The sequence below is a fragment of the Geotrypetes seraphini genome, chromosome 9 (genome assembly GCF_902459505.1).
Source record: "Geotrypetes seraphini chromosome 9, aGeoSer1.1, whole genome shotgun sequence".
NCBI lineage: Eukaryota > Metazoa > Chordata > Amphibia > Gymnophiona > Dermophiidae > Geotrypetes > Geotrypetes seraphini.
In genome coordinates, this window is record NC_047092.1 from 118,976,669 (window position 1) to 118,993,132 (window position 16,464).

Sequence of the window (16,464 nt, forward strand, 5' to 3'; positions counted from 1 at the left end):
GAGTTTTTATCTGCCAAACCTTTTGGTTTATAAATTAGTAGGCAGTTTCTATTATAATAATTTTTTCTACATATATACATACACACATATACAATTCATCTTTTACATTTATCTCTAATTGTATTTCATTTTATTTGTTCTATTCATGCAGTGATACAGCAGCAATATTGTCCCCCGAAGAAGGCTAGTTACTAGCTGAAACGCTTTAAACTAGTTTGAGCGTCGGGTAGTTCATAACCTACCAACGTTGGTTCTGGCTGGGAAGCCATTAAGATAAGTGTTGCTGTTTTTCTTTAATACATGGAAACATATTTGATGAATTGAATGAATTGATTTTAGGTCTAGATATTACAATTAAATTTACTATCACATTGATAAGTTAAATAAAGTGATTTTAGTATTGGATATTATAATTAAATTAAATCACTAACACATATATATTTTTTAACATTAACTATATAGAAGTTAGGTTTGTACTCTTAGTCAGTTAGTTGATAGTTTTCTAATTAAATTAATAAACTAAATTAGCATACAACACCTTAGGTAGGAAGGAGGCTTGAAGTAAATGATTACATTACATGCATTCAGCATGAAGACTTGAAATAACATCCAAGTTATAAGAGGTCTCTTTACTGAGAACAATGCATCCTCTATGATACTTCAGCCTCTCAATTCATGTATTGGGGTAAGTTTTAAAAGTGATGTGATGGCTGATTGGGAGCCAATGGGAATTAATCAATAAGGGCGTAACTTGATCATATTTTTTAGCATTGTAGATCAGTTTGACGGCCGTATTTTGTATTAATTGGAGCCTTCTTTTTTCTTTTTGTGAAATGTTAAGTAGAAGAGAATTACAATAGTCAATTTTGGATATTACCAGAGAATTAATTAAAATGTTTATGGATTTAGGCTCAAGGAATTTAGATGTCGAGCGTATCAAGCGTAATTTAAAAAAATATGATTTAGCTACATTGCTAATATGGTCATGATATGTGAGTTTATCATCGATGATGACACCTAAGATTTTTAAAGAAGGCACCAGTTCTAAGGTAATGGTATTAAGGGAAAAAGGAGTACTAAGAGTTGTGTCCTTTTTCCATGTGAAAAGCATCGATTTTGTTTTTTTAATGTTTTAGTGCTAATTTATTGGAATTAAGCCAATTTTTTATAATATTAAGTTCCTTGTTGATAGCTCTAATGTCTTCTTTATTTTCTGGGTCTAGAGGATGAAGGAGCTGGATGTCGTCCGCATATGCAAAAGGCGTAAAGCCTATTGATTGAGCTATACTTAAAAGTGGGGAAAGGAAGATGTTAAAGAGAAGAGGGGACAAGATAGAACCTTGGGGGATACCATAGGTTAGAGAATAGGATTTTGACATTTCGTCATTGAATCTAACTATAGAAGAGTGGTTAGAAAGAAATGAAACAAACCAATTTAAAACTTGGTCCTCGATACCCAAGGATTCCAATCGTTTGAATAATAAATCATGATCAATTGTGTCAAAGGCCGCAGATAGATCCAGTGAGAATAGAACTACTAATTTATGGTGGTCCAGGTAGTAATGAATGTTATTTATCAACCCTATCATTGAATACTCAGTGTTATGAAATTTCCGAAAACCGGTCTGGTTTGGGTGGAGGGCATTTGTGGATTCAATTAAATCTGAGAGCTGGTCAAAAACCAGTCTTTCAGTTAATTTGGCAAGGAAAGGTATGTTGGCGATGGGTCGATAATTGGAGATTTCATCTGGACTAATTTTATGATCTTTCAGTATTGGGGTTATAGTGGCCTTTTTCCATGAACAGGGGACAGAAGCAGTAAGTAAGCTTTTTTGAACGAAGGAATGAATGAACGGACCAAAGCAGGAGAAGAACTTTTTGAGATAAAATGGAGGAATGATTTCCGATCGTGAATCTTTTAAATTGATTTTCTGAAAAAGGGATTTTATTTCGTTGATGGTGGGAATTTTGAAATTAGTGCATTTAGCTGTAGATATGAATTCTGATTTGCTATTATTTGCAAAATTATCTATTGTACTCGGTTGAAAAGTATTTCGGAAAGAACTAATTTTGTTAGAGAAATAATTGGCCAGTTGTTGGGCTGTGAGATTACATTTTTGTTTAGTGTAATTTTTTTGTGTCAAAGGGGCAATGGATTTCACGATGGAATATAAGATAGCTGAGTTTTTTGCCTTTGAAATTTTATTATTATAGTGGTTGCTTTTGGCTTGGTTAATTTTTTTTTTGTAGAAGATGGCCTGTTCTTTATAATGTTGTAGGTTTGTGTGAGATTTATTGTGTCACCATTTTCTTGGGCTCCCTCCTGGCCATATCAAGTCGGGGGGGGGGTCACCGGGGCCAGGAGGGCTTGGGCTCCCTCCTGGCCCGATCGTACTCGGTGGGGGGCACGATCGCTGGGGCAAGAGGGCTTGGGCTCCCTCTTGCCCCGATATTGTCGGGAGGGGGGATGATGTATCACGGCAGGAGAGAATGGCCATCTCCCCTGCCGTGATGCGATCACTCCTCTACCCGAACTGCCACAACCCGCGGCAGGAGAGATTGGATATATCTCCTGCCGCGGGTCGCGGCAGTTCGGGTAGAGGGGTGATTGCATCGCGGTAGGGGAGATGAGGCATCTCTCCTGCCGCGATGGTTGTGGTGGGTGGGTAGGTTGCTGGGGCGCTGAACTGATCGCGCCAGCGGCTATCAGCTCAGCGGCCCCTTTTTCGGCACTTAGACCTGGTTTGACTTCATCTAAGTCAAAAAGGTATAAGTGCCGACTAGGCAAACTGCCTAAGGTTTTGGTTATACCTGCTGCACGCCTAGGTGTAGGTCGGCCCACCTCCCGCCCACCGCCCGCCCTTCCCCTCCTCTAAACTCACCTCTTTTCTCTCTGTGCGTTTAGAGGCAGGGGAAAGGCCTAAGCTGGTTTTAGATATGTCTAAAATCAGCTTTGGATATGGGTACTTGGACGATCAGGCTTTTTGATCGTCCAAGTAGCCATTCAGGACACTTTTTAGACGGTTGTTTTTTGATTATGAACCCCATAACCACTTAGTTATAGGCAGTCTAGAAATTTTTGAAATAAATAAATAAAATAAATATAAAACTGATCTTTTCAATGCTTCTCTAGAGTCGGGAGTGGAGGACTGGAGAATAGCAGATGTAGTCCCTCTACACAAAAGTGGAAGTAGGGAATTACAGGCTGGTAAGTCTGACAGAGAATGATCAAGTTTCTGGAATCTGGTGGATTACAGGACCAAAGGATCAGACAAATCTGATCAATGTCTTTGACTGGGTGACCAGAGAATTGGATAGAAGATGTGTGTTAGATGTGGTAAATTTAGATTTTAGCAAAGCCGTTGTCAGTGTACCACACAAATGTCTAATAAATAAACTGAGTGCCCTCGAGATGGACACCAAAGTGATGAGCTGGGTCAGAAACTGGTTGAGTGGAAGATGACAGAGGGTAGTGGTCACTAGAGATTGCTCTGATGATAGGGATGTTACCAGTGGTGTGCCTCAAGGGTCTGTTCTTGGGCCTGTTCTTTTTAACACTTTTATAAGCGATATTGCAGAAGGGCTGTCAGGTAAAATTTGTCTCTTTGTGGATGATACCAAAATCTGCAATAGAGTAGACATCCCAGATGGTGTGAATAACATGAAGAAAGACCTAGCAAAATTTGAAGAATGGTCTGAAATTTGGCAGCTAAAATTTAATGCTAAGAAATGCATGGTCATACATTTGGGCTGCAAAAACCTAAAGGAATGGTACAGTTTAGGGGGTGTAGAACTAATGTGCACAACAGAAGAGCAGCACATGGGTGTGATTGTATGTGATGATCTTAAGGTGGCCAAACAGGTTAAAAAGGTGACGGCAAAAGCTAGAAGGATGTTAGGGTGCATAGGAAGAGATATGGCCTGTAGGAAAAAAGAGGTATTGATGCCTCTGCATAAGACTATGGGAAGACCTCATTTAGTATATTGTGTACAATTCTGGAGACCGCACCTTCAAAAAGATATAAAAAGGATGGAGTGGGTTCAGAGGAAGGTTTCTAAAATGGTGCATGGTCTTCATTATAAGGCGTATGGGGACAGACTTAAAGATCTCAATATACATACTTTGGAGGAAAAGGAGATATGATAAAGACATTTAAATACCAATGTGGTGTAAATGCACATGAGTCGAGTCTCTTTCATTTGAAAGGAAGCTCTGGAATGAGAGGGCATAGGATGAGGTTAAGAAGTGATAGGCTCAGGAGTAATCTAAGGAAATACTTTACAGAAAGGATGGCAGATGCGTGGAACAGTCTCCCAGAAGAGGTGATGGAGACAGAGACTGTGTCTGAATTCAAGAAAGCACAGAATCGGCACGTGGGATCTCTTAGAGAGAGGAAGAGATAATGGTTACTGTGGATGGGCAGACTAGATAGGCCATTGGTCTTTATCTGCCATCATGTTTCTATGTTTAGATCTCACATATTTATCAGGCTTCAGAATGCAACCACGTTTCTTGATTTTGGACAGGTTTGAGATTAATGCAGATTTTTGTATGACAGATATTTAACAGGCTACTGTCAGTGAACAGCACTGCATATGTCTAGCAGTGCTATAGAAATGATAAATAGTCATAGTAGTGATGCCATTTCGGACCATCTGGCAAATTATTTTTCACTGTGTTATTTCACTGTGTACGACACCAAACTATTTAGAGGAGCTCGGACTAAAGAGGACTGCGAAGAATTGCAAAGAGACTTGAACAAACTAGGGGAATGGGCGACGAGATGGCAGATGAAGTTCAACGTCGAGAAATGTAAAGTACTACATGTGGGAAGCAGAAACCCGAGGTGCAGCTATACGATGGGAGGGATATTATTGAAGGAGAGTACCCAAGAAAGGGACTTGGGGGTAATGGTGGACATGACAATGAAGCCGACGGCACAGTGCGCAGCGGCCGCTAAGAAGGCAAATAGAATGCTAGGCATAATCAAGAAGGGTATTACAACCAGAATGAAAGAAGTTATCCTGCCATTGTATCGGGCAATGGTGTGTCCGCATCTGGAGTACTGCGTCCAATATTGGTCGCTGTACCTTAAGAAAGATATGGCGTTACTCGAGAGGGTTCAGAGAAGAGTGACACGGCTGATAAAAGGGATAGAAAACCTTTCATACGCTGAGAGATTAGAAAAATTGGGACTCTTTTCCCTGGAGAAGAGGAGACTTAGAGGGGATATGATAGAGACTTACAAGATCATGAAAGGCATAGAGAGAGTAGAGAGGGACAGATTCTTCAAACTTTCAAATAATAAAAGAACAAGAGGGCACTCGGAAAAGTTGAAAGGGGACAGATTCAGAACGAATGCTAGAATGTTCTTCTTTACCCAACGTGTGGTGGACACCTGGAATGCGCTTCCAGAGGACGTAATAGGGCAGAGTACGGTACTGGGGTTCAAGAAAGGATTGGACAGTTTTCTGCTGGAAAGGGGGATAGAGGGGTATAGAACTAGATAGAGGATTACTGCACAGGTCCTGGACCTGTTGGGCCACTGCGTGTGTGGACTGCTGGGCACGATGGACCTCTGGTCTGACCCAGCGGAGGCACTGCTTATGTTCTTATGTTCTTATGTTATGTACAAACACCCGTTTGACAATTGTTGATATTTTATGTTACATGGGGGGTATTCAGTGAGACTTAACTGGAGAGTGCCACTGAATATCCTCCCAGACTGCCCAGGTAAAATGTAGGCAGGTCAGGGTCGAAGCTAGGGATGGCACTGGTGAGTAGAGAGTGGCATAGGGACAAAAATTAATCACCATTCCCTCACCATCCCCACATTTTCATCACAGTCCTCACAGTGAAGTGTATTTTTCATCCTCGTCCCCTCCCTGTTCTGCAGTTTTCATCCCTGTCTCCTTCCATCCCCACAGTCTCAATTTTCTTCCCCACGTCTCCTCACTCAAAGCAGAAACATGATTTTATGCAATTTTATGAGCCTAGGGCTCATAATAAAAACTTTGAAATGTCCAAAAACCGGGATCCGGAAGGTTCGCCCCCCACATTTCGCCCCCAGCAATTCGCCCCTCACATTTCGCCCCCCACATTTCGCCCCCAGGTATGTTTTGCCCCCACACATTTCGCCCCCACACATTTCGCCCCCCGGATGTTTTGCCCCCACACATTTCGCCCCGCACATTTCGCCCCCGCACATTTCGCCCCTGAGCGTTGGATTATGTGTACTGCACATTTCGCCCCTGAGCGTTCCTCCGTTCTCTCTCTCTCACTCTAACTTTGTCTCCCTTCCCACCTCCCCTTTCTGGTCTGAGTCATTCTTTTCCTCTCTTTATCTTTCCCCTACCCCACCCCCAATTGTAGGTCCAGCATCTGTTCCTTCCCACCCTCTTTTCTGGTATGGGTCACTTTCTCTCCTCCCCTCCCCACTTATGGTTCCAGCACTCTGAAGCAGCAGCGGCCGCCGATCCTGACAATCCCACTGCCTCTTACCCTCACTTACCCGAAGCAGTAGTGGCAGCCTGTGAGCAGAGGCAGTGCCGTAAACAGGCTGCTTTCGGCCAGCCCTGGCAGGGCCTTTCCTCTGCCATGTTAGTCCTGACAACACCCACTCCCTCCCTCTGGCCCCCGAAACTAGGTTGTGCTTGTGGTGATGCCTCTTCACCCCGTGCTGCTTCCTCGACCCAGGAGAGGGGGACAGCGGCGGGGTCGGGGGAGACGGGGCTGGGGACGGAGACCCCTCTTCCTGCTCCAGCATAGGCACCGATTCCCTCTGGAGCCCGCCCCGGCGGCAGCACCGCCGTCCATGGCAGGCTGCCAAGCGGGCACTCGCAGGCGGAGCAGCAGCCGCCGCCGCCGCCTTCAGGACAGGGAGCACACGATCACCATTTCCCTCCCCCCCTCAGCCCCGGCAAAGCACACAAGAAAGCCCCCACCCCACCGGGGATCGCGGAGGGGCCCAGGCAGTGAAACAGGTGAGACGGCAGCAACTAAGCTCATGTTCCCTTTCGGCGGATCTGCGGCTCGTCGGAGGCGCGCGGCGTACGCTCGCGGGACGCTGTCTCGCTCTGGCCCAAGCCCCGATCCCCCTTCATGTCCTAGCGGATCGCGGACGAAAAAGGGGAAAGCCCGGGGGCGGGGCCAGACTTCGACTCCCTCCCCCCCTTGGCTTCGCTCGCGCACACCAGCAGCTGGACTGAGGGCCCGTGAGGTAAGGATTTGCGTGGGAGGGGGGGGGGTGATGAGCATTTCACTTTCATTGCGGAAACTCCACATCAGCAGCGCCTGAAAAAGAAAAGTCAGGCGCGCTCCGAGTCAGGCGCGCTCCGAGATGGATTTCTTTTTCCCCTCAAAGGCAGGGGCGAAATGTGCGGGGGCGAAATGTGCGGGGGCGAAATGTGTGGGGGCAAAACATCCGGGGGGCGAAATGTGTGGGGGCGAAACTTCCGGGGGCGAAACATACCTGGGGGCGAAATGTGGGGGGCGAAATGTGAGGGGCGAATTGCTGGGGGCGAAATGTGGGGGGCGAAACTTCCGTGAACCCCAAAAACCAGCCTAAGTCGGCACTTGGACATCTATTAACAGGGATGTCGAAGTGCTGAAAATCCAAACAAACTTTCTGGACGTGCAATAGCACTTCTAAGCTGCTGTGTGTTGGGAGATGTGTTATGGGCAGGAATCATGCGGGCTTAAACTTGGATGTACTGCAGCAATAATCAAAGCTTTCCTAGAGGGAACTTAGACACCAGCAGCTAGACTTATTTTAGTTGCATCTAAGTGCCCCAAAGCTGCCCAAACTGACCAGGTAACCACTGGAGGGATTAAGGCATGATCCCTCCTTACTCCCCCAGTGGTCACTGACTCACTCCCACCATCTAGAGATGGGGGGAAAAACAACATATTGGGGGCTTGCCATCAGCTGATCGTGGCAGAGGAATCCCCATCAGCTGAGCCAGTTTTGGAGATTCCTGCTGGCTCAGCTGATGGGGATTCCTCCTGCCAGGATCAGCTGAACTGACAGGGAGATTCCTTTCTCCCACCCTCCCTCACAGGCATTGATCCCCCAGTCCTCTCCACAGAGAGTCCCATACTATACCCCTCCCCTAACATCCCTTGACAGCACTGGCAACACCCCCACATCACCCGATAACTCTGACAGTACAGGCAACCCCCTCACACACACACACATCACCCAACAGCACTGGCAACACCCTCCCTACATCACCCGACACTCCCATATCTTGTGCTGCAAAATCAGCAGGAGGGAAGCCCACTCTTTCCTGCCTACAGGGTTGTGTGCTGTGAATGATGGGCCTTCCTCCTCCCAATGCATCTTGGGATGCAGTGGGAGGGGCCTAAGACCCTGATTGACTCAACATTGCGATGTTAGTGAGCTACTCTCCATCTCAGGCCAACACAGCCTTTGATTAAAGGAAGGATTTTGCCTTTACCTCAGTGCAAGTCCTGGGTGTCTAGGTGTTATATGTATTTCAACCAGGACATGCCAGAAAGCAAGGTTCAAAAATGTCATAGATCTCTCCAGCTATCATATTTCACAAACCTTTTCTACATCCTTCAATGTGTAGCTTTCTCCAGAGGGTTTCTCCAGGCGTCGGACATCTGCCCCTACAAAGAAAGGCAAAAACAGAGAAGCCCATTGAATAGATTCAGAAAGAAGACCAGGTAAACTGAGAGTGAGTAAAGTCATTAACATTGTATCTGTAAATAGTTTCAACACTAGATGTGCAGGTGGCCAGGAGCAGATGACCTCTGAGGTTATCTCCTGCAGTCCCAAGCAGATGGACTGGGTTTGAGCATGGGCTCAGATTCATATGCCTACATTGGCATTCAGGCTCTTGAGTGGAGTGTTAGGCTGAACATTATAGTAAAGTTAAGAAATCTAATACCAATCATCCAATAAGCTCCCAGTTATTCCCATCCAGCAGTGTTGCAAGGAGTTGCTATGAAAGTTGCAGAATACAGTTCTAGTCTGGCTAAGGAAAGAATGTGGGTAAAAATAGCTAGTAAAGAAGAAGGATGTGTGTAACAGGTCCCTGCATGGATGATGAAGACAGTGAGTGATCTTGTAGAGGAGGAAATGCAGATCAAAAGGGGAAATAAACCACGGATTCTTTATCATGCTTCAAATGATGATACTTTTTTGTACTACACCAAATCAGCAGCTCCTAAATCCAGACCTATGAAACCCACAACAGGCCTGGCTGAAGTATATAATGTATTTTGGCTAAGATACAAGTTGCTTTGCATAGTTTGGTAGTGCCTAAATAAAGTACTTGCCATTTTTGTCTGCTTCAAGTGAGGATTATATACATAAGGCTAGATTCACTAACCTGCCTCTCCGTGCCCAATCCGTAGCCGATCCGTGGCAGGCCGACCAATTCACCAAGGCTCGGCATGCAAATGGGGGCAATTGGAGGAACACCCCCCCACCGACCACACGGATTGCTAGTGAGCGATCCTGACGCATGCGCAGACCATCTGCTTTTCCTGTAGATCAGGGATGTCAAACTCAATCACATAAGGGCTGAAATCTGAAATAATAGCTAAGTCGCGGGCTGAATTTTTAATTAGGATACTTAGAGGTCCTTTTATTAAGGTACATTAACCGATTTAGTGCGCGCTAAGGCCCTGATTCTTCAAAAGTGTGTCCCGATTTTAGGCAGCTGTAGACGTCCTACAGCTGTCTAATCAGCCAATCGGGATGCACGTTTTTTTTAAAAAAATGCTCCCCAGGCAGGCTGCCCGGGAGAGGCATCCTATACTAAACGCCGATTCTGTAACCGGCGTCTTTAGAGAATCGAGTTAAATTAGACGCGGCCGCTATACTTATGGCAGCAAGGGATCTCCCTGCTGCAATATGTATAGCGGCCGCGGTTGTTGCGGCCGCCTGTCCCATCACCGACAGGAGAATGCCTAACTCCTCCTGTCGGAACCCCAAGCCTCCTCCCCCCCAAACTCGTAATCGCCGACAGGAGGATGCCCAACTCCTCCTGTCGGAACCCCGGACCCCCCTCCATCCCCAAACTCGTAATCGCCGACAGGAGGATGCCCAACTCCTCCTGTCGGAACCCCGGAACCCCCTCCCCCCCAAACTCGTAATCGCTGACAGGAGGATGCCCAACTCCTCCTGTCGGAACCCCGGAACCCCCTCCCCCCCAAACTCGTAATCGCCAACAGGAGGATGCCCAACTCCTCCTGCCGGAAAGCCCAACGACCCCCCGCCCCAACTAATCTCCCTCCCCCAACTAACCTTTCAATGTTGGTCAGCTGGACGGGTCTTGCTGCCGTCCAGCCGATGGGTCTGCCTCATGGAAATGAGACGGCACGCCCCTTCCCGGCCCATCCCCGCTAAATCTAAGGCCTGATTAGCCCAGGCTAGGCACCTTGGCCAATCAGGCCTTAGGATTAGTGGGGATGGGCGGACCTGCTATGCCTAAGGCCTGATTGGTCCAGGCTTCTACAGCCTGGGCCAATCAGGCCTTAAATTTAGCGGGGATGGGCCGGGAAGGGGCGTGCCGTCTCATTTCCACGAGGCAGACCCGACGGCTGGACGGCAGCAAGACCCGTCCAGCTGACCAACATTGAAATGTTAGTTGGGGGAGGGAGATTAGTTGGGGCGGGGGGTCGTTGGGCTTTCCGGCAGGAGGAGTTGGGCATCCTCCTGTCGGCGATTACGAGTTTGGGGGGAGGGGATTCCGGGGTTCTGACAGGAGGAGTTGGGCATCCTCCTGTCGGCGATTACGAGTTTGGGGGGGAGGGGGTTCCGGGGTTCCGACAGGAGGAGTTGGGCATCCTCCTGTTGGCGATTACGAATTTGGGGGGGGAGGGGGTTCCGGGGTTCGGGGTTCCGATAGGAGGAGTTAGGCATCCTCCTGTCGGTGATGGGACAGGCGGCCGTGGCTTCTATACTTTATTGCAGCAGGGAGATCCCTTGCCGCGGTCAGTATAGCGGCCGCGTCTACTTACAATGTAGACCAGCATTTTGCTGGCCTACATTTTAAGCATCTCTTCCTCTACTAGGGAGACGCGTAGGGCTGCCTAAGTTCGCCTAAGGCCTGTAGGCGAGCTTAGGCATCTTGCGGGTCTCCCTAGGCTCCCGGAGGTGCCTTCAGGCCTGCCTGGGGAGCATTTTTTTTTAAAAAACGTGCATCCCGATTGGCTGATTAGACAGCTGTAGGACGTCTACAGCTGCCTAAAATCGGGACGCACTTTTGGAGAATCAGGGCCTAAATGCGCACCTTAATAAAAGGACCCCTAAGTGACTAAGGCTTAGTCTTAGTAGAAGTATAGGGTTACAATGTCTCCAACTCCACACCGGCTTTGTGGTTTAAACAAAATAAATAAAAAATACTTTTCCTCTCTCTTTTAGGTCCTAGTTCGCGCTCACTGTCTAACACCAGCTCTTGCAGGATACACATTTCAAATCTGACATATTGTAATCACAAAACAGAAAATAAAATTATTTTTTCTACCTTTTGTTGTCTGGTCATTATTCAAATCAATTTGGTCCCAGGCTCTGGTTGTCTTCTGATAACTCGCTTGCCAGGGTCTCTTGCCTATTTGTCATTTTCTTCTTTCTCGGTGCTAACCATCCATCTTCCATCTCTGTCCTCCTCTTCTGTTTTCCTTCCCTCCCCTGGAGGTCTGGCATCTTCCTTTTATCTCCATCCCCGCAGCTATAGCGATGGACCCCACAATCATCAGATCCACCATCTCTCCTTTTCTCAGCTACCTTTTCATCCAGCATCTCTCCCTCCTTCCCCACCACCCCAAGGTTTGCCATCTCTCCCATTCTTTTCCCAACTACCCTCCTATTCAGTATCTCTATTCCCCCTCCACACCATTCCTTGTGTCCAACTTCTCTCCCTCCCTGTTCCTTCCCTCCCTCCATCCCATTGTCCACCATCTCTCTCCCTCTCCTCTGTTTTATTTCTTCCCCACCTCCAACCCCTTCATCCACCATACTCTCTCCCTTCCCTTCCATCTCCTCTGCTACTAATGGCATCTGTTCCAGTGGAGGACCTAGCCTGGCATATGTTCTTTGTATTTATATGTTTTATTAAACAACTGAAAACCTAGCTTTTCATCAAATTGTAACTCTATCCTCCCCCCTTTTTTTCCTCCTCCCTTCTTCACATAAGTTCATGTAATCCTTTTTCTTCTTCTCTGCTTACTATTTTAAGTTCTTGTAAACCGTGTCGAGCTCCATACTCATGGAGATGATGTGGTATATAAATTTAAGGTTTAGATTAGATTAGATTAGATTAAAGCCACACACATAAACATACACTCATTCTCTTGACTCTGAAGTTTGGCATTGAGATTTGTGGTTTTTATTGCAAGCTGTCCTCTCTACAATGCTCTTGTGGTTCTTGGAATAAATACTGTGGGCAATTTCTGTGCAACAGGATCTATTACTCATCATGACCACCTTGAGGTCCCTGATGTGCACCAGAAACGTGTTGCTCCCATAACCAATGTTTGGCATCAGGATCTGGCTCTTGAGTCTCCTGAAAACTTTATTATCAATACCTCAGTAGTTGCAAATTAACTTCTGGGTTCTTTTCCCCCTTCTTGTTCCCAGTCTCACCTTCCGATTGGGCCCGCCGTTCCTACTCTCCATCCCAGCTTCCTGGTCTCCTTTTCAAAGCAGCCTGTTGAGGATCACTGGCCAGCTGTAGCGAACCTCGCAGGCCGCCATCGACCTCAGTAGCACATTCCCTCTGCCGCAGTCCCAGCTCTCCTCTGACGTACGGGATCGTGTCAGAAGGAATGTGATACTGAGTTGACAGCGGCCTGAGACGTTCGCTTCAGCTGGCCAGCAATCCTCAACAGGCTGCTTTGAAGAGGAAGAGGAGACCAGACGAAGACAAACACTCGTGAAGAACAGCAGCAGCGGTTCGTGCCGATGGGCCAGATTAAAGCAAAAAAAGTAAATGTCTGGCGGGCCAACTTTTAATGCACCGGGGGCCAGATTTGGCCTGTGGGCCAGAGTTTGACATGTCTGCTGTAGATGGTCTATGCATGTGTTTGCTGCCTAGTTGTTTTTTTTTTACTGGCACCGACTCTCCTGCTTTCTGCCGCCCTTTTCTGCAGTGCAAGCCTGTGGTTTTAACCTGCGGGTTTAAAGCGGGTTAAAACCACAGGCTCGTGCTGAAGGGAAGGGAGGCAGAGCAGGAGAGTATAGGGGCATCATGAATGCAGGGGAAGGCAGAGTTGGAGCTGAGCAAGGCGGCATGAAGGAAGGGGGGTCGGGGCTGAACAGGGCATCATGAAAGAAGAAGGCAGAGTCGGGGAATGAAGGCAGAATCGGGGAATGAAGGCAGAATCGGGGCATGAAGGCAGAATCAGGGCTGAGCAGGGTGGCATGAAGGAAGGAGAATTGGGGCTGAGCAGGGCAGGTAAGTCGTGGATGAACAGGAGAATCGGGGCAGAAAGGCAGGAGAAGTCAGCAGAGAGCAGGAAAGGTTGTGAGCAACTAGTCCCCACCAGTTGCTTCTTTTTGGATCGGCCAGCCCAGTTGGTGTTGCTGGACCAGAACATATGTAGGTAAAGCTAGACTCAAATAGGGCACTGATCTTTGACCTAAGGGCCGCCGTGTGAGTGGATTGCTGGGAAAGATGAACCACTGGTCTGACCCAGCAGCAGCAAATCTTATGTTCTTTTGTAAAAGTGTAGTGAATTGCGTCCTTCCTGGTTTGCATGCCGCTTACCCTCATTTGCATGCACGGATCGGAATTGGATCGGCCATGAGGTTAGTGAATCAGGTCGGGGTCACAAATCGATCGGTACATGATTGGTTTGCTTAGTGAATCTAGCCCATAGTACTGTAGCTTTCAGAAGAACCCCTTAAGGAAATTAGGAAACCACAATACACTGAAAGATTTTGATTTTCGGACAATACAATTCTAGAGTTTTGCCAGTCCTACACTTCAAGAGTGCTAAATATTTGATGAGGAGGACACTCTGTACATGGAATGTTGTCCTTTGGTTCCTATCTGTTACTCAGTGTCTGTAATGAGTAGCACATTAACATGCAGATAGTGCAGAGTCCAAGGCCAGACCCATGGAAGTCTGTCAGATGGAACGAGGACAAAACATGGGGCATCAATCATTAAACTCAGTTCAATATTCCTCTAGATGCCTCAGCACTGTCACTAAAGAGCCTTGGGTTCTCAGATTGCTGGTAACTCAGCCTGTCTCTTGAAGACTCAACAGTTTGAAATGGATTCCATCATTCAGAAGTCTATGCTTTAAACTGGGCCATTGAAAAGCTAACATTTCTCTTTGGTACCCTTCTAATACCCTCAGTTGGTGCTGCATTATTTTTTTTCCTATCAGGCCATGCCAGATTACTAGTCTGGAAACTTTTAGAACTGCGAAACATTTCTTTTTAAATTGTAACTGAAGTGGAAGGTAGAGGCTGCTGTTAACTGATCCAGTAATCTTACCGAGGCTAGGAACCTGCAGGGACTCAAATTATGTGTTTATTAAACTGAAGCTGCTTAATTATAGATCTTCTTTTTGAAGAAAAGTAGAAGAAAAATACAGTGGTACCTTGGAATCCAAACGCCCCAGAACTCGAACGTATTGGAATCCAAACTTTTTTTGTAGTAAATTTTGCCCAGAATCCGAACTCTGCTTTGGAATCCTAACACCCTGCACATTATGGCCCTGATTCTGCAAAGTGCTCCCAACTGTAGGCAGCTGTAGGCATCCTACAGCTGTCCAATCAGCCAATCGGGAGGCGCTTTTTGTAAAAAAAAAAAAAAAAAAATGCTCCCCAGGCATAGCAGACGGGGTTACGGCCGCCAGTCTCCCCTCCCCAACCCCCCCAACGATTGCAGCAGGAGGGTGCCCAACCCCTCCTGCCGGACTCCCCAACGGCCCCCCTAAGATCACTGGCAGAAGGGTACCCAACCCCTCCTGCCGGACCCCCCCAATGAAAGCCCCCACCCCGGAACCTCTCCTTGGCCTTATCTCCAATTTGGCCGGAGGGCAACTTGCACCATCCAGCCAGCAGGCCCACCTCTGTCCAAATTAGGTGGGCCCGCCCCTCCACTGCCCAACCCAACGGATCCTAGGGCTGAAAATCACTGCTAAGCAGATAAATGGGAACTCCAGCCATGCCTAAGAGTACCCGCAGTGCCAGCGCAGCCTGTCCAGATAGTTAGCATCACTGACTGGATCAATGGCACTGAAAAATTGGGATATTGACCTTCTTTGTCTGGTTAGGAGCTGCTCTGTTGATTTTAACAAAACTTGGAGCGGCTGCCGGGGAGAGCCTATAGCACCAAGCCACGCCTCCCTAGTTTTATTTGTTTACGCAAGAAAAATTAAGGTCTGATACTTTTTGAACAGCCTTCGTATACCTCTGCTACACATGGTGCTGAAGTAAGGCCATGTTGAGTTTTAAGTATTTTTAATGTGATTTGTCTGTAGTTGATTTTTAACTGGATTTTGTATATAATACATTTTAAATTGTTACGACTGGTTTGTAGCGTCCTCAGGTTTCACACTTTTTGGTTTTATTACAGTAATGCTTCAAGAATAGAAGGGCTTCCTATTCTCGCATCCCATTTCTCGCACTCACTGAGGGTAGGCCAGATTTTAAGTGGCTGCTAGTTTAGGTAATTGCTCTCTCACTACATCATTAATGAATTGCTTGGTGTGATTCTAGTGTAGCCTACCTCTCTGAGGGAAACCCTATATTTCTATAATTTATGTAATCGTAGATCAACAGAGTGTCTGTGACTGGGTTCTCTCAGAGAAGCAGGAAACTGCAGAAGTCAATACTTCTTCCACAAAGACAGTGCCAAGGACAGGAGAAAATACAAAGAAAATAGTTAGAATGTGACCCAGGATGTTTGAGAATCAATATGTGTTACAATTTTGACTCTGGAGTCTCATAAGATCAAAGATCTGGAAAACCTGTTTCACTAAAGAAACTGAAAGATTACTCCTGTAGCATAACACGATACTCATGGGTCATCATCCTAGAGATGGTCAGATTAAACCCAGCTGATGGAAGATAAAGAAGAAACAAAAAAAAATCTATGAAGAAATTTCTGATCCAGAGTCCAGCTGACCACTGCTTTCCTCTCTTGGCTACAGTCAGTATTTTTTCTACCCACTTCCAAATTACTTTGTATAAATGGTAAGTAGGCAATGCGATAAAGGCCAAACTCAATAGAATTTCTAATCTGCTATCAATCTAAGTTGCTATTGGGCTCATAATAAAAAAAAATATCTAATAACCTGCCCAATTCGGCACTTGGTTGTCCTAAAAGACAGGTCGTCCAAATGCCGATATTGAAATGGCTTTTTGGACGTATCCAGGGACTTTTTAGGCCTCTGAATCCTGCTGTGTACCCAGAGCTGAAAGGGACGTTTCTGGAACAGTCATTAGAGTGTTGCTACCAACACAGAAGTAT

General features: G+C 46.6%; 1 protein-coding gene across 1 annotated transcript in view; it reads right to left on the reverse strand.

The window, feature by feature from the left end:
- AGXT (alanine--glyoxylate and serine--pyruvate aminotransferase) overlaps nt 1-16,464 on the reverse strand; it is a 90,508-nt gene that overhangs the window by 47,048 nt on the left and 26,996 nt on the right. The window contains exon 3 of the mRNA XM_033959613.1: nt 8,571-8,635. Within this exon, the coding sequence (XP_033815504.1) occupies nt 8,571-8,635 (65 nt within the window). The remainder of the gene's footprint in view (nt 1-8,570; nt 8,636-16,464) is intronic.